This window comes from Homarus americanus, unplaced genomic scaffold (assembly GCF_018991925.1).
Source record: "Homarus americanus isolate GMGI-L3 unplaced genomic scaffold, GMGI_Hamer_2.0 scaffold43152, whole genome shotgun sequence".
Classification (NCBI taxonomy): domain Eukaryota; kingdom Metazoa; phylum Arthropoda; class Malacostraca; order Decapoda; family Nephropidae; genus Homarus; species Homarus americanus.
In genome coordinates, this window is record NW_024720226.1 from 69,871 (window position 1) to 91,853 (window position 21,983).

A 21,983-nucleotide genomic window follows, 5' to 3' on the forward strand; every position below is an offset into this window, starting at 1 on the left:
TGGGAGGGACTCAGCGGGCAGGAAAGGCTAGTTACAGGTGCTGTGTGTGTGTGTGTGTGTGTGTGTGTGTGTATGTGTGTGTGTGTGTGTGCGTGCGTGCAAAAGACATCTACCCAGTGGAAATCCTTTCCAACCGTATCTCTATTTTTCTCTTCCCTTTCCTCCTCCTCCTCTATCTGACTCTCTCTTTTCCACTGGTCAAAAGCCACGTCTGATATATCTTCTGCCAGGTATCTCCCTCCTGGACCACTTTCCACCCTTCAGCTCTCAATTGGACGGCGCCTCACCTCACCAATCAATTCCTGGTCAGAGGAGTTCTCGTGTACAGACCTCCACCAGGGTGATCTGTAGCTACCAGGAACTAGTCAACACTACCACCTGCTACCCCGGCTGCAGTCCTAATAGACAGAAGACCTAAAATAGCCATCCTAGATTACCTTTTTCTAACCTGTCATAACTATTAGAATTTAGGCCCATTCAATTTTAGGTCCATGGGATTTGGAGCCCATAATGCTTCGTGCTTAAAAGGAATAAACCCCAAACCTAATGGTTACCTTAAGTTAGCTGTGGAGCTATTAGGACTGAGGCCCAATAAGATTAGGCCTATTAGAACTGAAACCCTTTAGTATTGAGAACCCATTAGTACTTGACCCATTTAGAACTGAAACCAATAGAGCCCATTAAGATTGGGGATCTTAAGGACTGGTGATAGTTAGGAGAGTGAACCATTAAGTATGGGACAATTAAGGACAAAGGTCCAATAGGACTGGGCCCGTTTGACCAGTTACGGCCCCTCCCCTTTACAACTTCTACCTGAACAGTTGTGAAGTGCTCTTGTTCAGATGGAAGACAGTGATCCATTCAACACCTCCCCTGCACACCATCCTACCATGGACGACTACTGTTTGATGGCACACTTCCTTAGATGTCGGCACACACACACACACACACACACACACACACACACACACACACACACACACACACACACACACAGAGAGAGAGACCCAATTTTTACACAGGACAGGTCATTTTATCAAGAAATAAACAGAACGTAAATAATTTCCACAGTCATATGTTGATTGATTAATCAATTAAGCTGTAAGTTAATTTACATGATTAAATAATTCATTTCTCTTTTCTATTTGTTTAGTTTCTAGCTGTTGCATTTTATTTGTATATAAATTCATTCATTAAGAGCTCCTGTGTGTGTGTGTGTGTGTGTGTGTGTGTGTGTGTGTGTGTGTGTGTGTGTGTGTGTGTGTGTGTGTGTGTGTGTTTTGGATGTTTATTCCCTCAGTATTAACTCATTATAAACTTCTCATCACCTGGAGAAGAAGTAATCTTTCCTTTTCATTCATCAAATTAAACAAGAAAATTCCTAAAATACGAAATACTCGCGTTAGTGTTAAAAGCACCAGGCTGGGTTAAAAGCCGCACCGAAAGCCGTATCACCAGCACCAAACACACCTTCCTGACTCAGCCTAACGACTAACAACATTACGGTCATTATCCAACATCTAATAGCTAGCCAATCAGCGATCATATCTAACCAGCTTAGTCTTTGAACAATTCAGACGCCATTTTAACGTAATCTTCCATGTTATAGATTAAATAAGTACGATTAATGGGTGTTCTTATATCTTTAGGTAGTGAGGGAAAATATAAATGTGTGTGGGTTTTTTTTTTGTAAATTCCGGGAGCAGGTTGTTAGCAGGAGAGGGCCAGAGTGCCACCCGAATAGTGTCAGCTTCAGCGACTCTATTGCTAGTTTTGTGGGTGTAAGAGCAGTCACCAGATTGGCCAAGTGAAGCCTGCTGTGGTACCATTGTGTGTGTGTGTGTGTGTGTGTGTGTGTGTGTGTGTGTGTGTGTGTGTGTGTGTGTGTGTGTGCTGCTGAGGTACCATTGTGTGTAACTGTACTGATGTATTGTATTATTATGTATGTATGTGTATGCTGTGGTACCATTGTGTATGTACTGTATGTGTCCAGATGGAGGTAGGCCTAAGTTATTTATTCACGGCTGATTTTTTACGTGAAATCAAAAACCATATTTTGGTTTTTGATTCAGTACTTGCCAAATTGATCGGGTAACTCCAATATGGCGCGGCTGTGGCTCTCAATAGGGGTACTTGCCTCTTAATGGCCGCATATTATGTAAATTTGAGTCCTAAATCTGTTTTATTGTGTGTGTGCGTGTGTGTGTGTGTGTGTGTGTGTGTGTGTGTGTGTGTGTGTGTGTGTGTGTCCCATGAGCGTATGAACGCTCGTTTCCTTGTGAACTCGAGGGGAAAAAACTCGAATCTGAATTTTCACAGTATTTTTGATCAACGAATATCCTGACTGGGCAAGACTTTTTCTGTTGGGGTTTTTAAAGGGAACGTTAAGACCAGATGCGATGGTGCATATTGAACCAGGCCCCTTGAGACTCTCTTATTTTGTTTACTAGAGGACAATATCATAACAGAGAACTAAAAACACAACAACATATTCTTACGACTTAGATATAGACTAAAGTGCCATTCCCGCCACACGTGAACTTCCCCCAGGCCTTCCTTTTATGGGAAATATTTAATAAAAGATGAGGTCTATGATATTGGCTTATACAGTCTTTACACGTCGACAATATCCAACACAGAAACATGAATATATTTCGAGTTCATAGTAACATCATGGGGGTAATATCTCCACTACCTGATCTCATGAATACACTATTGAGAAATCTTCTGAGTGAAGTGAAAATTTTTGCATTTACCTCCGCTTGATATTCCGTCATGAATATACAGTCATCATTTACAATTCATTGCCACGAACCATGAATATATTTTGAGGGGTAAAAGCTGCGGGAACCTAAGCTGATAACATTATTCTAATATGGTGACGGTTTGGGGTGGGGGGGGACCACAGCCTGCGCTCAGTCTGCGGTGATCTGTATTGATCGTATACAGTCTTGGGTGTTTGAGCTTGTTCATCCACAGTAGATATGCACACATACTCAAACACAAATACAGACACATAAATACACACACACACACACACCATCCTCGTCATCGCCACCTCCTGCCACCTGCAGTCCCCCGCCCACCTCGCGCAGTCCGCCACTTCAACAAAATTCAGCCCATAAGAGCCCGCACCGATAGATATAAGAATAGCACCATCCCATCTATTGTTAAAATAATAAACAACTCCTGATTTATGTACTGTACAGCCCTGTAAATGTATTCAATGCATAACATATCATTATGTCTAAATCAAATGTAAGTCTGAATATTTTCAGCCACCGGCTGCAACTCTATTAATAAACAGTATATTATTATTATTATTATTATTGTTATTATTATTATTACATATATTTATCTAGATAAGTACACACTCCATCTCAACTTGATTTTTAAACTACTATTTAAAACGTGCCATTGAATCTCTCTCTCTCTCTCTCTCTCTCTCTCTCTCTCTCTCTCTCTCTCTCTCTCTCTCTCTCTCTCTCTCTCTCTCTCCTCAGCGTGAGTGTAATGTTTATCCTCCTCAAGGGACCAACCAGTCCTGCCTGTCACCCACCTGGCTGTGACGTTGGGAGGAGAACTATATCATCCTGTGCCTCACCTGCGAGACTGTCGGGGTGACAAGCATTAAAACGGTGTGTGTGTTGGGGGAAGAGTCACTGCTGCTATGTTAAGCCCTAGCTGTAACCTAGTTATTCTCTAACCATACAAGTTATCGTCTAGCAGTGAACAGGCCATCGTTTAGCCATGAACTAGCGGGCGTCTAGCCATGATAAGCTACCGTCTAGTCATCAGGTAGCCAATGTTTGACCATAGTCTAGCCATCATTTAACCATTACCCTAGACGTAACATATATTGTGAACAGAAGCGGCTTAAGTCTGCTATGTGAGGGTAATGGTATCCAGGTCATTGTGTATTAGAGTCAGCTTTCTATAGTCCACAGAATTCTTGGCTCAGACGAACACTTTGAAATATATCTTTATGTTGTTTGAGAACTAGATTCGTGGACGGAAGTATTAATTTGGTATTGTTTATTATCATAATAATAATAATAATAATAATAATAATAATAATAATAATAATAATAATAATAATAATAATAATAATAATAATAATAATAATAATAATAATAATAATAATAATAATAATAATAATAACAACAACAATAATAACAAATCAAGCAGACAACATTGACAGTCTTTGTAGCGACGTACAAAAAAAAGAATACTTAAAACAAACCAAGTATTGAGGAAGACAAACACAGACAAAGGTTTAAAAGAGGAGCACAGTAAACAGACAGCTATATACCCCCGCCCCAGCATAAGGCTCCACTTTGATCTGGAGTGTGTGGTGGGGGAGACAAAAGGCTGGAGGTCTAGCTGCTCTGTTTGTCTGTCTGTCTTTAAATGTCTCTTTCTAGTTTACCTCTCTCTCTCTCTCTCTCTCTCTCTCTCTCTCTCTCTCTCTCTCTCTCTCTCTCTCTCTTTGTCTTTCATTCTCTCCGTAATCTCTCTCTCTCTCTCTCTCTCTCTCTCTCTCTCTCTCTCTCTCTCTCTCTCTCTCTCTCTCTGTCTTTCATTCTCTCCGTAATCTCTCTCTCTCTCTCTCTCTCTCTCTCTCTCTCTCTCTCTCTCTCTCTCTCTCTCTCTCTCTCTCTCTCTCTCTTTGTCTTTCATTCTCTCCATAATCTCTCTCTCTCTCTCTCTCTCTCTCTCTCTCTCTCTCTCTCTCTCCTCTCTCTCTCTCTCTCTCTCTCTCTCTCTCTCTCTCTCTCTCTTTGTCTTTCATTCTCTCCGTAATCTCTCTCTCTCTCTCTCTCTTTGCCTATCTCTGTTTCTCTGTTCCTCTGCCTCTAGCTATCTCGGGTTTTTTTATCTGTGTGTCTCTTTGTCTCTCTATCTACCCCGCTTCCTGACTATCTCTCCATCTGTCTCTGTCTCGTTCCTATTACATCTCCTTCACGTTATGTATTACACTAGTTGAGATAATAACACATCCTTTCCTGTAATTTATCCTTGTGTTTTATATATATCTCTCAAAGTGTTCCTTCGTCTCCTGATTTTTCCCTTCAGCACCAATGATGTCAAGGGAACAGGAGTGAGGGAGAGAGAGCCACGCCTCCTCTGTCTAGGATGAATTTTAAGTTCTTATCTCTCCACGATACATTATTGGTTAGGTTAGGTTAGGTTAGGATAACGTTTGGGTGCTTAATAATCAGAGGAAATAAACTGGGGTGCTTAATCTTCAGGTTTTATTTTAGTTTAGCCAGAATAGTTCAATCAAAAGTAAACAACAATCACTGGGGAGATTTAATGCTACAATTCTCTTCACCCAATCAACTCGTTCTAGGTAGTTCTTATATGTCCGTATGTAATTTCTCTACACAACACGGTATAAGCGGTGACTAGGATGTGTATAGAGTTCGGTAAGTCAGCTCGTTTAACATTGGTTTTATGATCTTTTAGCACCTCGCGACGGGCTCCCTCTGGTTCTCAACGCCCATCTTACGAGTCATGGACGCCCGCAGCAACCACATGGAGACAGTCGACGTGGATGTATTCAGGGGTAAGTCCACCTTCATCATCCTTCAGGAGACTCACGTGAGGCAGATAACTTCGAGAAACACACACACACACACACACACACACACACACACACACACACACACACACACACACACACACACACCAGCTGAATTCAATGAGAGTGCAAGCCGTCAGGAAACTCAAAACACCAGCCAGCTATCTAATAATCTCTTCATTTTTTTTCTATGTTTGACCGAGTTCCAGTCTAGACTAATACGAGACCAGACGATAAAATATAATAGCCGGGATATAATCACCCTGGGAATGAGATCGAGTGAGATTTGGTAAGCATAATGGTCGACATGACATTAATTTGTTTTTTCAGCTAGGTGGAGAAAAACTTGATTGTAAGTAGATAGTATTAACAAGGTTTCTCAATTTACGACATAAAACTACCACTTTTTATTCTCTTGTCTCGTGGGATTTAGTTACCAATTACAGACGTGGTGGAATTATTTTTCCCCTCATATTACGACCAAGGGCAGGTGGCAACTGGACTCAGGTAATTTTACAACAGGGATCTTTATTGAGGTTCAGATGTGATAGGATTCGTGACCTGAAGACAAAGTACATTAGCCTTGAAGAAAAAAATAATGTCACCAAATGGATTTTTTATCGTCTGGCCAGGTGTGTCATCCTCACCCAGGTAATTAACTCAGGTAGTTTATTGTTCTGTGTTGCTGGAGTAAAGTATTCCTCCATTTTGATCAGTTTACAAGACAGGTTTCATATTGTCTCTTATCTTGAAAAGAGAGAGAGAGAGAGAGAGAGAGAGAGAGAGAGAGAGAGAGAGAGAGAGAGAGAGAGAGAGCTGAAGGCAAAGCTAAAAAATCCTGAAATAAAACACTCTGAGTTCATTGAAAAAAAAGCCACTGATGAGAACTTAATTATTTCCTCTTGTCTAGTTCCTCACAATTTGGGAAAGTAAACGACCCCCCCCAGACATCTGTATACGTACACCTCTGAGCCTACGCTACCACCTTCACTTCCTCCAGTCTGTCACGGGACACATTAAACCCCAGACAGACCCTGACCCGCATCCTAACCTTGGATTTACTCATTAACTTTCCAGCCGTAAAAGTATGTGAAGTGATAATCTCACCTTTAGGTAACCATAGCTAATTAGACACGAGAGTGAAGGGGAAGAGAAGTACCCACTAGCCTCGACCTGGTCCGTTGCAGTGACGGCGTAAAGGGATAGAATCACTAAGAGGAGGTTGTCTTGGTAGGGAAGGACACACTGTAGCTTTACGTGAGATATGAACAGTTAAGAGTCATTAGAGGCTAGAGGGATAGGAGGCAGCAGCTATGACGTGTAGTAATAGTCACCTCCCACACGATAAAACCCGGACTATGAATTGACACCTTGTCTTGTACTTCTCCTTAGTCTGTACTCACCCCTGAAGATGTGGATTACACGAAAGCGCTTGGGAACTTCGTGGGTGAGTACAGACTAAGGAGAACTACAAAACAATATATATATATATATATATATATATATATATATATATATATATATATATATATATATATATATATATATATATATATATATATATATGTATATATATATATAGGAGGGTGAGATCAGGTCAGCAGCGGTCGGTAGTCAGGTCAGAGGGTAAGGTGACCCAACCTTCTCACCTGGTTACAAATCTTCTTAATTACAACATTGTCCAGTTTGTACATACCATTACTCAAATTCATGTTGACTGCTTCGGTATGTTTAAGGAGCCAACTCGTAACAATGGTTTTAAATTAGACAAATTTAGATTTAAGCGTGAAATAGGTAAACACTGGTTTGGAAACAGAGTAGTGGATGAATGGAACAAGTTACCAAATATCATCATTAACTCGAATACGCTGAATTGCTTCAAACATAGGTTGGATGCTTATATGAGCACTAGGGGTTGGGTGTAAACGGGACTGCCCAGTATGGGCCAATAGGCCCGCTGCAGCTTCCTCCATTCTTATGTTCTTATGTAACCTAACCTAACCTACCTCTACCAAAATATATATAATCTCTTACTACCACCACCGGATTAGATGTGAAATATCGTAAAGAGAGATTTTTTTTTTAGATTCTGGGTTTCTGGGGTAGGTTGAGTCAGACCAGATTAGATGTTGTCAAGGAGATAGATCGATCCATTATTGACTAACTCCGAGTAAACCGAGTCTTGGGTGTGTGGAGGTCTAGTGTGTGGTTGGGTGATTTATTTACGGAAAAAAAAAACACACACACACACACACACACACACACTGGATCAAAGTAGGTCACCGAAATGTTTTGGTAACTCCATCACTAAAGATCAGAGGTCAAGGTGGGTGAGCCAGTGGTCACAAACATGTCTTGCTTATTCTAATCTGTCTCAATTCTTACTGTTCCCACTTTTATCAGATATATGGTGTCTATGTCAATTTATTCAACAACATTTTCCACTAACCAAGATAACAACCAGCACACTCGCCCTCTGTCGCCCGAGTCATACCTGAGTGAATACAGACAATACTCCTGTTGTATATGACCACCCATGTATCCCCTACAGTGACGTCAGCCTCCTATCTAGGGTCTGGTGTTGTTGTCGTGGGCCTACCTCCTGTCTCTTCTGTTTGTGTCTTTATGATCAGTCCTTCATAGTTAAGGATCAGGCACTCTCTCTCTCTCTCTCTCTCCCACACACATAATCCCTCCCACACACACACACACTCATCCCCCCACACACACACATATATATATATTAGCTACAACAGATAGATGGATAAAGCCACACATACATATATATATAGAGAGACAGGAAAACACACACACTATCCCTCTTGTTCTCAGGTGTCGACTACAGCAGCAAGATCACCTTCGACTTCAACAAATTCCACCACATGTTACCTGAAGTCTTCGAGCCTATCCTGAAAAACGTCTCCACTAACTATGGTTACCTTAGCGTGATGGGTAAGTACAACCACAACTTCGACTATAAACTACAACCCACAACCTCAAGTATAATCATAATCACAATCCACAACCGCAAGTAAAATCATAATCACAATCCACAACCGCAAGCAAAATCATTATCACAATCCACAACCGCAAACATAATCATTATCACAATCCACAACCCGAAGCCACAACACACAACCAAGACCCACAACCACAACACCATCATAGTCCACAACCCCCACAACCACAACCACACTCCTAACAAAGGTAAAACGCATTCACAACCTGCAATAACAAACACGGTCACAAGTCTCAATGCAAAAGCAACAACTATTTACCACAACTATTTTCCGTATCTAGAATCTACAACTACAACATATAACCTCAACCACAACTCAGAGCCACAACACAGACAATAAAACCACCATTGCAATATACAGTACATCCACAAACGCAGTATATAACCAAACAAAATACAATCGCAATCACAACATACAACCGCAAATATTACCATACCATACAAATCACCACCTACAACCTAAAATACAACCCATATAACAACCACAAGAGGCAATCAACACAAAAAAACCATAACAGTCAGGACAAAAAAAAAAAATTACTGTTAATTTATTCTGATCTCTTTATCTAACCTGTCAAACGGCACAGCGATAAAATTAACAGACCGCTATATTAAGTAGGAATATGATGTTGCAGCCTAGGAGAGGTCGTTATCACATGCCATCTATGAGGAGTGGGCGGCGTACACGAGGAAATCTCTCTGTGGTGAAGTTTCTTATGTAAATTACACCACTACCTGTACCATTCATAACAAGCTTCGGACGTAACTTAATCGATAGAAGTAGGACTAATTATGAGTCAGACTCTTAAATCTGAAATTATGCTATGGTAAGGTAAGGTAAGGTAAGGTAGGTAAGGTAAGGTAAGGTAAGGTAAAGTCTTATTACCACTTAATTTTACCTCTACCATCATCATCATCATCATCATCATCATCACACTCATTATCACTACACCTTGAAACTGAAGAGCCAAATACCATCTACACTCCCCTCCCCTTCACAATCAACCAACGCCATTTCCATCAATATCCCATCTCGATTTTTTTTTTTGAGGGTGTATATACATTAACGTGTCTGTCATCGTTAAAACCCAATATATCAGTGGGGAAATAATAACAATCAACACAAACAATCAAGGTTTTTTTTTTTTTTTTAGAGGATGGTGTAGAACTTACGTAACTGAATGGTGGGGAAAGAACAGTAAGGATGAGAGGATGTTGTGTGTGTGCGTGTGTGTTTTCATTGTTGTTGTATGTTGAATAAGAGAAAAACACGAAATAACTGGTGTTGTTATTTTTTTTTCTTGTGTAAGGATGTGACAACTTCTTTTAATAAACATAGCGATGATGGACGATAGCCACCCCTCCGTATATAATTCATCATCATCATTATCATATTTCTACGCTCTACTTCCCGCTGGGCGCCTCTGAAATTTTAACAAGTCCGGAATTCCACCAAATAATGTGTACCTTTTCCCAATATTTCTGTAACTGCGTATGAGTCGGTCGATCACCAACAATGTTCACTATTAATGCGTTCTTCCTGTAATATAACCTGGCCAGCGACGTTTATATTTCCTGGACTTTTATATAACAGTTCCTTACTTAATTCACTCCCTGTTCCTCCGAATCCTACCTATATCTAAAAAAAATAGTACTGTGTATATCGTCCCATGAGTCTTTTCCCAGTTTTTTAATTATTTTTGCATTGAGTTCATAAGTCAAGAGTGAGTGTATTCATTTGTAAAATACTTCCATCACAAAGTTGTAAGTCTCCTGGCAGTAAATAACAGCTTTTCCACTCACTAAATACTGTAGAGTTTTACACCTGTGTACTGTACATCCTTTCATTTACAATTCAGTGGCTTGGGGGGTTTCTGTTTATTTATTTTACATTCAATCGCAGTATTCCTCAATTGCAAGTCAATATTGATAGCACATAGTGATCAATTATTCATCATTTTAAATAAAGGGTTGTATCAGGTTTTTCCACTATCAGAAAACGGGGGTTGCTTTTTTTTTAAGGCATATGCGCTATTTGCTTTCGAATACATGATAACTTTCTACACACACACACACACACACACACACACACACACACACACACACACACACACACACACACACTAAAAGACCCTTATTCACTCTCCCTCATTCTCCCCCCGGCAGGTACGAAGCTGGAGTGTGACTGTGACGTGTTGTGGATCATCAGTAACAAAGACTACGTTGATCACCTCTTCTACGCCAGGTGTACCAACCGCACCTACCTGGACGCGCTCGACGTCCAGGTGCTGACTGAACAGTGTAATACTACTATTTCCACTACTACTACTAGTCTTCCTCTGTTGGACTACGAACAGAAGGAAGAGGAGGAAGGAGAGAGAAGGAGAGAGTATGGCGGTATCTACGAGGGTGGAGATGTAGATTCTACTGAAGGAAATGAGAGTAACAGTATCTTTGGTATCTGTAACTGGTGGTTTTGGTAAGGATTGTGAGGGTCTGGAAGTGAGGATTGTGGTGGTATGGAAGTGAGGATTGTGATGGTCTGGAAGTGAGGATTGTGGTGATATGAAATTGAGGATTGTGATGGTAGGTAAGTGAGGATTGTGGTGGTTTTGGGCAAGCATTATAGCAATATGGAAGTGTAAAAAAGTGATGGTAATGGTATATATCAATAAAGAAAGAATTTCACTTCTTATTTTAATTTTCACAAGAGGAAAAATATTCTTGTAACGTGACAGTAAAAAAATTCATCATGGCAAACTACAACTGTTGTATCTCACTTGATATTAAAGAATACATCACCACTTATGTTATTAGTATTATTATTATTACCTTATATAAAAAAAACATTGATATTACCTTTAAATGCACACACAGAGAGGTAAAATTACAGCCAGTCTCAAGGGAATTAATGTATTAATGTATTCACTATTAACATTATCCTACACAAAATACAAACGTTTATAAGAGTTAATAATACAAATTAAAAATAAATCTAAATTTCATGAAAGTTTTGACGTAAAATACCAACCAACCATCAAACAAACTGAAGACAAATAGATCCCATCAACTGAGGACAGACAGACTGCAGTGACTTTAAAACACCTCAATTGCAATCATAATAAAAGGTTAACTCCGCCTGCATTCTGCTCTTCAACATCAGTTATACTTTATCTCTCCTGAAATGTGACTCAGTTTGTCCAGTCTTCTATCCCCCTTAACTGACGTATCAATGATTAATGAAATTCTGTTTGTAAATTTTAGCGGCATCGTTCAAACTGGAAATTCGATTTGAGATTTAATGGAATATTTCAAACTTCCCTTACCATCAAAAAATAAATATATAATACATTGAAAGAGTGTATGATTTGTTTTGTATAAAGAAACACTTAAACAATAGCGTGATGTATATATAATAAGATATATACTGTATATACATTTACTCTTAATATATTCATTCAATGTGAAGTGTAATTGTTTTTCCCCCTCCCTGGTGGGTGTATGAGGCGCCCTGAGTGTGTATACAACAGTGTGTATTATATGAAATGTCTTTACTTGTTGTGTATATATTTTCGTTAGGGCTTATGAAATTAGTTTGTTATTTATGATATTGTTAGATGTATTTATTATTATTATTATTATTATTATCATTATTATTATTATTATTATTATTATTATTATTATTATTATTATTATTACTGGTGCCTCTTCAGGATAATATTTCAATACATTTCCCAAAACTCAATGATAATAACACACATTACCTGAGGACCCAGGTGCCCTAACCCCTGTGATAGACCATAAACCCCTCAAGGTATTACCACTGGGAGCTCTAAATCAATTTCCGATCCCCCCCTAAATTTCATACCGCGACTCATCAGAGGTTATCATCTTGGGTAAGTTCCAATTCCAGACATTTGTGGCGTGACTACCACAAGCTGACCAGGAGTAAGAGTTTTTTACTTTTTCTGGGTGAAGTTAGTGGCTGTTCACACGACGCAGTAGCCTTGGTCAAATCTTGTGAAGGCTGGACCACACATTTTACTAACACAGTCTCCCCTTGAGTGTCTTTGTTTGGAGACCTCATGAACACATATTCTACATTTTCCAACAGTCTCGTGTATCAAGTGACCCTTGGACATGTCTGTATGTTTGTTTTGAACAAGTGATGAAATTTAAATATTAACAGATAATCATCAACCATTTCAAACAAATTAGTCCTCATTCTTGACATGAAAGATAATTAGTAAATCTTCAGCCAAAATAGCAAGACCAGAGTCACCAAAAACAGCACAAATTGGTTCGTTAAGGAAGAGGAAAGAGATGATTAGTGTTGGATATTCCATTGTGTATATTACTCATGCAGTTTACTTGGCTTAGCGTGGGCTGTACCGGGGCTAGTGCTGAAATGAATCTGCGTCAGTTCATGTAAATAAGAATTAGATGTGAGAGCCCCTTGTGTGTGTACCTTCATAAGTCATTCCGTGTGAGCGTCGCTCTTACTGTGTGCGTGTTTGGACAAGCATGCACACACATACACACACACACACACACACACACACACACACACACACACACACACACATACCCGCTACGCAACAACAAAATGTAATTGCTTTTTGAATTCACTGAGTAGTTCTGACGAAAAGATTGTAGGGTGTTTTGTCGTTTGAGAGAGAGAGAGAGAGAGAGAGAGAGAGAGAGTAATGCTCTAAGCTGCTGGACAACAAAACAGTATTCAAAGCTATTACAAAGTAAGGAGGGGTGTTGACTGTATGACTGTGTATAACTGTTGTCATGTGTATGTGTATGACTGTGTGTGTGTGTGTGTGTGTGTGTGTGTGTGTCTCCCTCTAACAACCAAGGTAACAAAAACGTAATACGTAAATAAATAAATAATCAAACCGTCATATTAAAAATAGCTACAAAATACTAAATAAAAATACAAAATAAAGAAATAATTAGGATCGTACATCTCTTTAATAAACATCTATGTCACTTTTGGAATATATCGACCCTAACAAGACCACGGCGTTTAATACCAAAGTGGGTCGTGAGGAACATACAATCTTAAGACCGTAAACTTGGTCCAAAATCTGGCTAAGTTTGAAGAGAAAAATTATTGGTATTATAACCGCATACAGGAAACGCCACGTTGTCAAGTCAGTCAGGGCGGTATCTTGCAACACATGGGTCCCAATAATTCAAATGTTGTTTACAATATTTTGGGATTTTGTAATTTATTTATTTTAGATGAATAACCTTCATTAGTGGGTATTTTATTATTACATATAAATAAATAATAATAATTGTAATTAATATTATGTTCATCGAGGTTATCAAGTCTCCCTAAGCCACGATCCGATACTCACCCTCTAGCCCCTGACAGACGGGTATTAACCATCATAAATTTTTAAAGACAGATCTCCTCTCCACGACACAACGATGACGGGAGGTCGTGGTTAGCCTCCCTATAGAGACATATGGTTCAATCTACGGGATAAAAAGGGATTTTCTGAGGCGTTGGTTGAAACTATGGGGGAAATAAATGACTTTCTGAATGGTTCCCAAGAGGGCCATTTCGCTTGAAGGTGTCTGTTGGACGGCAATGGCCAGATAGATGGATATTAAGTAGCTCTGTCTTGTGTGTGTGTGTGTGTGTGTGTGTGTGTGTGTGTGTGTGTGTGTGTGTGCTCATCTCAAAGATAGGATTCAGGGTAGAGTTTAATATGAATTATAGTCTAAGTTATATACCCATTCCCTTGCTTTACATATTTCTAAACAAGGTCTAAACAACATCAAAACAAGACCTAAACATCAAAACAAGACCTAAACAGCATCAAAACAAGACCTAAACACCAAAACAATACCTAAACAACATCAAAACAAGACCTAAACATCAAAACAAGACCTAAACATCAAAACAAGACCTAAACATCAAAACAAGACCTAAACATCAAAACAAGACCTAAACACCAAAACAAGGCCTAAACATCAAAACAAAACCTAAACATCAAAACAAGACCTAAACACCAAAACAATACCTAAACAACATCAAAACAAGACCTAAACATCAAAACAAGGCCTAAACATCAACAGAAGAACAAGAACCAAATCACCCTCAAAATATCACACAGCAGCTGAGATCACTTGGCAACCCCTTAACGTCACAGACAGACCAGTAATACTTTAAATTGTTCATACCATAAATAGATAAGGCCTTGACTACTCCACATCGCTTTGGCAACGGGTATTATTATTTTTTTTCCTAAGAACTACTAGACTGGATATGTGACATTTAGCCAGACAGATCTCGTAAACTCAAAAACATGTTGCCAAAAGGTGTTTCAATATCGTTTTTATTGAATCAGTAACAAGAGTATATGATTGTAGTATCTCGGTGCCCTCTTCCCCCCCACCCCCATGACCCCATTACTAAAGTTCAAGGTTAGAGTTCATTTGTGTGTGTGTGTGTATATTTACCTGATAGAGGAAAAGGAGTATGAAGGAGGGAAGAAAAGAGAAGAGAGAGATGGGAAAGGAGGATAGAGCGAAACAAAGAGGGAAAGAGATCAAGAAAATGCCAGAGAGAGAGAGAGAGAGAGAGAGACTTCGGACAACGTGTGTCAACCAAGGTCCCAGGTGGTCCACTTCTCCGACACCTGACTTGACCTGACCTCATCTCTCCTGATCCCCCCCACCCCCTCCACCATCTTCTAGTTACCTGTCATCGTGTCTATTGGCCTGAGGGGTCTATATACTGTAGCAGTGATAGGAAATGGTGAGGTGATACAAGACCCATACTATATAGTCTATAATGTTCATGATTAGGTTAGGTTAGGTTAGGTTAGGTTAGGTTGAGACGCTTTAAGAGTGAGTCTCATAGGACCTTCAACAAACGCAGCTTTCGGGAAAAGTTTTATTAACGTTGTTTAGTGGAATATCTAGCCGAGGGGAGGGGAGGGGAGGGGAGGGGAGGGAAGGGGAGGGGTGGTCTAAACGTTTTTTATTAATTCAAACACAATCAGACATAAAGTGAACGAGGTCATCACAACGGTAGAGTTTTGTTACGACCATAAAAATATTTATCTACAACGATTCATATTTGTATATAAACAAATTCCCGTTACAAATAATTAAAAATAAATAAATAAATATATGACTCTCTCTCTCTCTCTCTCTCTCTCTCTCTCTCTCTCTGTGACACCAATTCTCTTTAATGTTATATACAAACACTGGTCCACCACTGCACCCGTAACCCTATAAATATTTACTTGTGTTGTTATAGCCTTAACATCACCCCAGCTATGCATGACTATGACCCCATCAACACCCTTCTCCTTCCCCTCCAGCACCGTCACTACATAACTGCTTACCAGAGTCACCCCCTTCATGATACTCTCATAACACGACAGTCCCTGAACCCATACTTGTGCATAAACGTCATTTCTAGTCCCGTTATTTTCATTGTTATTGTTAATACTTTCAAAAAATAAAAGGAAAATTGGGCAAATATCATGGGAAAACAAATACCCGACAATCCTCTCGATATCTTGGTGCCAGGAGTGACCTTAACAAAGGATAATCTTCGTAATTCACATTGACACCAGCAGTACTTAACAAGCCAGACGCTACCTAGTTATCGGCCCCAAAGTTTTCTAACAGTTAGTGAACAATCTAAAGAAACATCTTATAAGAACTCTTTAATTAAATTACTTATATTTTTCTATATGGCACTAGAAATACAATTTTGCCTACATTCACGTCACTGTTCATGTACATTGGTTTTATGTCTAATTCTCTATCATTCTGAACCTCAGGCAATGGTTTTTAAAGTGCACGTTTTATAGAACACAACTATGAATACACATCAACTGATACAAAATTGGTCTAAAATTATAGTGGCTAGCAGCGGACCTTGATGGCTCAAACAGGCATACAGGTTTCACAAGTTAGCCACACCTATACCCGGGTTTTTATACCTCACACTTGTTCGAAAATTTGGCGTAACACACGCACACACACACACACACACACACACACATTATCAATAACTTGTAATAAACCAGTGTATTCACTCCCAGTAAATACTACTTCTTGCACTGTCACTATGTTGAAATGCCCTGTAGTTTGAGCGTTTCCCCATCTAGTTATTATATATCTTATTTATATCACTTATGTTATTTGTATATTATTTTGAATTTGAAACCCATTCCCCAATTATGTAACTATATTTTCAGCCTTCTGGCTGCCAAGCTCTTTCAATAAACCGTTAATTATTATTATTATTATTATTACTATTATTATTATTATTATTATTATTATTATTATTATTATTATTATTATTATTATTATTACACACACACTACTGTTTTTACAGACCCTTCGCGTCAACAAAATAGCGACATCTTTACCCACATGGTCAGGACACGACCATCCAAAAGAACCTTACCAGAAGTGGATAATGTGGTCCATGTCAAGGTTGTGGGGAGAGACGAACTACTAATATGGATGGTCTTGGGAGACCTGGTCAACATCTTCACACTCCCCCGAGCTTAACACACACGTCAACCCTCCAACTAAGAGAATATTTCGTAGAGACAATACAAGCAACTATCACCAAGGAACCGATAGATTTACTTCCTCGTCAAACTATTTTTTTATCCCAGGCACCATCAAGGTCTAACGCACCCTCTTTTATTTAACAGAATCTACCTCACAGCATCTGAGAGGGTGGAGGTGTCCTTAGTCTCTCGAGGCATCAGGATGGTAAAGGCGTAACCTAAAGACGACTTACTCCCCTCGGCTCCCCATCACCGTATAAGAACTGGTGTTAGGGAGGTGCTAGTCGTGGTACTTCCCTCGTATATACCAAAAATCAAGGCGTGAGATCGTAAATAAAAACCAGAGGATCACGATATATGAGGTAAGGATTATATAACCATATGTATACGGGATATAAAACCATAACGAGGGATCACCTGTAGAAATGTTGTATACCATGAAAAGTCGGATGGTCTCAAGGTCCCATTGTCTCTCTACTCCCTGTCTCTCCCTCTTTTTACTCACTCAGTCTCCTTTTCTTCTTTTATCTCTCTCTCTTACGCCCACGTACCATACCCCTTCTGCTCACACATTCTTGCTCTTCTCTTAAACATTCTTCCTACGTTCTTCTCCTACCACCACCTCTCACTTTATATCTCGACCGATGCTCACAATCCGGTTCCTAACCCACAAAACCAAAACTATTTTGCTGCTAATTTAACTTAATTTAACCCTTATTTATACAATTCACCCCAGCCTAACCTAACCTAACCTACCTTAACAAAACACACAATAATGATAAGAAAAATTTCGAAAAATTCTAAGGTACGATTTCTATAATTTGTTTACACCCTTCAATGTATCGTAAGTTTAAATGAGAATATTAAGCTGTCTTACCTGGCAGATACCATTAGAACCTGCCAAATTACTTAAGGTATTTTTTTTTCTTTGTGTTAAAACGAGACATTGGGAGAGTTTGTGGTGATTCGGAGAGCGTGGTGGGCGACATTATCACAGTTCCTGCCATTAAGCTTTACTACAGTTAGATCTGCTCCTCGGCGTCAGAGTGCCATAGCCGGGTTATAACATTTGCATAACAATTAACTTAATCGTAGCCAAAGTCGTTCTGGAATATGATATGTGTTGTATAATGTTTAGTGTCGCTTCTGCTGCCGTGGTGATCACTTTTTTTTTCTTACTCTCAAGACAAAGGTGTGTGTGTGTGTGTGTGTGTGTGTGTGTGTGTGTGTGTGTGTGTGTGTGTGTGGTATTTTTCCTTCTCTGAGTATGTACTTTGACATTGGCTTATTTCAATACGTCGATATGTAGTGTCGGACAGTGAAATGTACGTGTTAACAGCTGGTCCGTATCTTTACCAAGGACAGGCCAGAACAGATAGAGGTTGTGGACTCATGGAAGCTCAAGGTCAACCTCCAGTAAGAGATTAGTCCCCACACTTCCATCACAAAATAATAATCTAACTTACGATCTTTTCAGAATGTGGACCCATGACATAATACGAATGAGCTTTATGATGTTACTTAGTTTTTGTCGGACTCAAAACAGCAACCACGATTTTTTTTTTTTAGTTTCAGGAAATAGAAGAAAAAAGATCACAGGTGTATTAGGACAATGAACTATCAATTCGGTAATTCGTCAATACTTTCTAGGTAAATATAACTGGTACGGGCAGGTGTGTTGGCTGTCCTCTGGGTATATATTGACGATTTTCATGAACTTTTATACCAATTTAAACCTTCATTTCTGTTGTTTGTAAGTGAGCCCTTTTCTCTCTTCATCTTCACCCTCTCGTGACTGACAGTACAGTATGTGTACCACTGACAGACTCTTAGATGGAACAATACTTTATCTTGGTATACATGATGGATGATAGAGAATCTGTTGTGGTTTTACAGTAAATAACACGAAGGGAAGATCAAGCCACATATTTTTAACAAGCGCTCAACCGAGACTCAGTAATCGAGTGAAACAATTTCGTGGTTCACTGACAGAGGCTAAAACATAATCTAACTTTTCCTTTTAATCTAATTCTTGTAACATTAATAGATCTTCAGTGATGGATTTACTCTGATTAGTTATTGAACAACCCTCGTAAATAAGGACGGGTGGGCGGACCGGTGTGGATCACTGTATGCTCCTCTGGGTGTGAGGTGGGTGAGGCAGGGATGATAAAAAGTTCAAGAACATACGGGTAATGAAGACAGACCTGATTCCTTAACACATGGCCTGGTGACGTTTCTGATGTGATCTCTGTGGCTGGTGCATTAGTAAAGCCGCGATGCTTAAACAAGTTTCTAAGGTTTCATCTTCGTAACTTTCATTCCAATTGGAGAACAAAGTGTCTGGCGTATAGGCGTACAGAATTATTCAAACAGTTACGAAAAGTAACCCACGTGCGTATTGCGGATGGAATACACACTAAATAATAGAGAAACCCGTCAATTTTTTTTCTTTTATTACAGAGTTAGAGCTACAGACCTTCACTGAGAGCATCATTTTCACACAGGAAATATAGATTCGATATTCCATTTCATCCCAGACACTTACCAGCATGTCTCTGGTGATTAACGTGACTGCTTCAGTGATCTTTCGTTACAGTTCAGCAATGTCCTCTGGCAGTGGTGGGCCAACACAGTATCTTTCACACATCCTCACTGGAAGAAGTCGTATGCTGTTAAGTCTGGTGATCTCGGGGGCCAGGACAACCATGTTGCATCCTCCTGAGTACCACACCCCTTCCACGCACCGCAATGGTCGTGTTTTACTGAGATGTTCTCGCACACGCCTATAAACTGCGAGGGACCACCATCTAACTGTATGATTAAATCATGGGATTTCTCGAAGGGACGCAATTTTAACTGCAACAGCGCCTCTGGTGTTAAGAATGAAAATTATCTTCTGGCGACAATTCAAGAACAACACTTGACGGGTCCTCTATTATTTACTATATATTCCATCCTCAGTACACACATGTGTTTTTTTACTGTTAACAAGTGTTTGCTTTGATAAGAGGACTCACACAGCCAAGCAGGACATCATCCCCCAGCACTTGATAACTTAACCTGAACTGTACATGGAGATCCTCTTAAACCTGTAGCATCACACCACGTCGTGAATACAATCCAGAAACCGATGATTATAGGCGTGTGATTAATTCCTGAATTGATAGACGGACGGACAGATGAACGACAGAAAAACACAAAATAAGAATTAAGAATCGTGGATGGAACCTATTGCTCTAATCCCCCTGGCTATGAACACAACCCTCCCTATGTGGATGTTTGTCAATCTCTCTCTCTCTCTCTCTCCTCTGGGGTGATCTCCTACGAAGGCCACAACCAAGACCACACCCTCACCTCTAGTAAACCGTAACATCCCCCCCCCCAAAAAAAAATAATGATAAATAAAAAATTCCTTTTCCTCTACCTCACCTCCCTTAATAATAACTCATAAAACAGCGAAATTGAAAATATAATAACAACAAATTAAGATAATCACCACACAAAGCCCTCATTTGGAGCTTAAATGGTGTGTAATTATAGACGATGTGAGGTAATTGGTGGAGACATGGTGAAGTAAATGAAGTAGGACGATAGGTGAGAGGAGCAGCGATGGTCAAGGTTAGAAACAGGTAGAGGATGACGTTATTATTATTATTATTATTATTATTATTATTATTATTATTATTATTATTATTATTATTATTATTATTATTATTATTATTATTATTATTATTATTATTATTATTTTGTCTTTTAGCGCCTTCCTAGTGTGATCTAAACTTGCATTCCCTAAAAAGACGAAGAGTGCGGGGAGATATGATAGAAGTATTCAAGTGGGTGAAAGGAATCAATAAAGGTGATATAGATAAAGTTCTTATAATATCCGAGCAGGATAGGACTCGGAACAACGGATTTAAGTTGGATAAGTTTAGGTTTAGGAGGGAGATAGGAAGGAACTGGTTTACAAATAGGGTGGTGGACGAGTGGAACAAGCTTAGCAACTTTGTACTAAGTGCTGGAACGCTGGAAAGTTTCAAAAGGAGGCTGGATAGATTCATGGATGGTAGAGAATGGTAGTAACTCTCGACAGGAGCTGCCAGGCACAGGCCAACCGGCCTATTGCAGACTCCTTATTTTCTTATGTTCTTATCTCTCTCTCTCTCTCTCTCTCTCTCTCTCTCTCTCTCTCTCTCTCAAATAAACACATCACATACAAGGTTCTACAAGGATTAAAAGATGGGCTACCCGATAACGGCACAGCTTAGGGATGTGAAATACTGACTTACGACTCAACACTCAGTAGGTCGCCCCAACACGCTGTCAGCCCGTCCACTATAAAACCCCTCTTAGCTCCACCCCTACCCCTCTTAGCCCCACCCCTACCTCTCTTAGCCCCACCCCTACCTTTCTTAGCCCCACCCCTACCTTTCTTAGCCCCACCCCTACCTTTCTTAGCCCTTTTTATCTCTCATAGCTCCTCCTCCTACGTACTTTATCTCTCTCGCTCTGCACACACAAAGCGTAACGATGATGTAAGGAAGTTAACATTGTGAGGTGGACTTAACATCGAATAATAGGAATTGTTACTCTATCTATCTATTCTTTTGGTGTTTTTTGGGATGACCTTTTATAAGTTATCTTAGAGAACCGGAGTAAGACAACCGAGATTCATTATAGTTCCAGACGGTATAATATGTCATAAGAGAAACAAACTATGGAATAAACAAACGCTGTAAAATACGATTTGATTAAACGTAATAAAAATTTCCCTTATGTTAAAAAATTAAATGATGTCTGACTAAATATGATGTTT

At 39.5% G+C, this 21,983-nt stretch overlaps 2 protein-coding genes across 2 annotated transcripts in view; both read left to right on the forward strand.

The window, feature by feature from the left end:
* The window catches only part of LOC121860460 (oplophorus-luciferin 2-monooxygenase non-catalytic subunit-like), a 39,132-nt gene extending 27,721 nt beyond the window's left edge, over positions 1 to 11,411 (forward strand). Inside the window, exons 7-9 of the mRNA XM_042357616.1 lie at positions 5,470 to 5,569; positions 8,417 to 8,536; positions 10,770 to 11,411. Of these exons, the coding sequence (XP_042213550.1) occupies positions 5,470 to 5,569; positions 8,417 to 8,536; positions 10,770 to 11,086 (537 nt within the window). The 3' untranslated portion in view covers positions 11,087 to 11,411. The remainder of the gene's footprint in view (positions 1 to 5,469; positions 5,570 to 8,416; positions 8,537 to 10,769) is intronic.
* Positions 11,412 to 16,524: 5,113 nt separating this feature from the next.
* Positions 16,525 to 21,983, forward strand: part of LOC121860456 — a 35,650-nt gene continuing 30,191 nt past the window's right edge. The window contains exons 1-2 of the mRNA XM_042357612.1: positions 16,525 to 16,554; positions 17,452 to 17,529. Coding sequence (XP_042213546.1) covers positions 16,525 to 16,554; positions 17,452 to 17,529 — 108 coding nt within the window. The remainder of the gene's footprint in view (positions 16,555 to 17,451; positions 17,530 to 21,983) is intronic.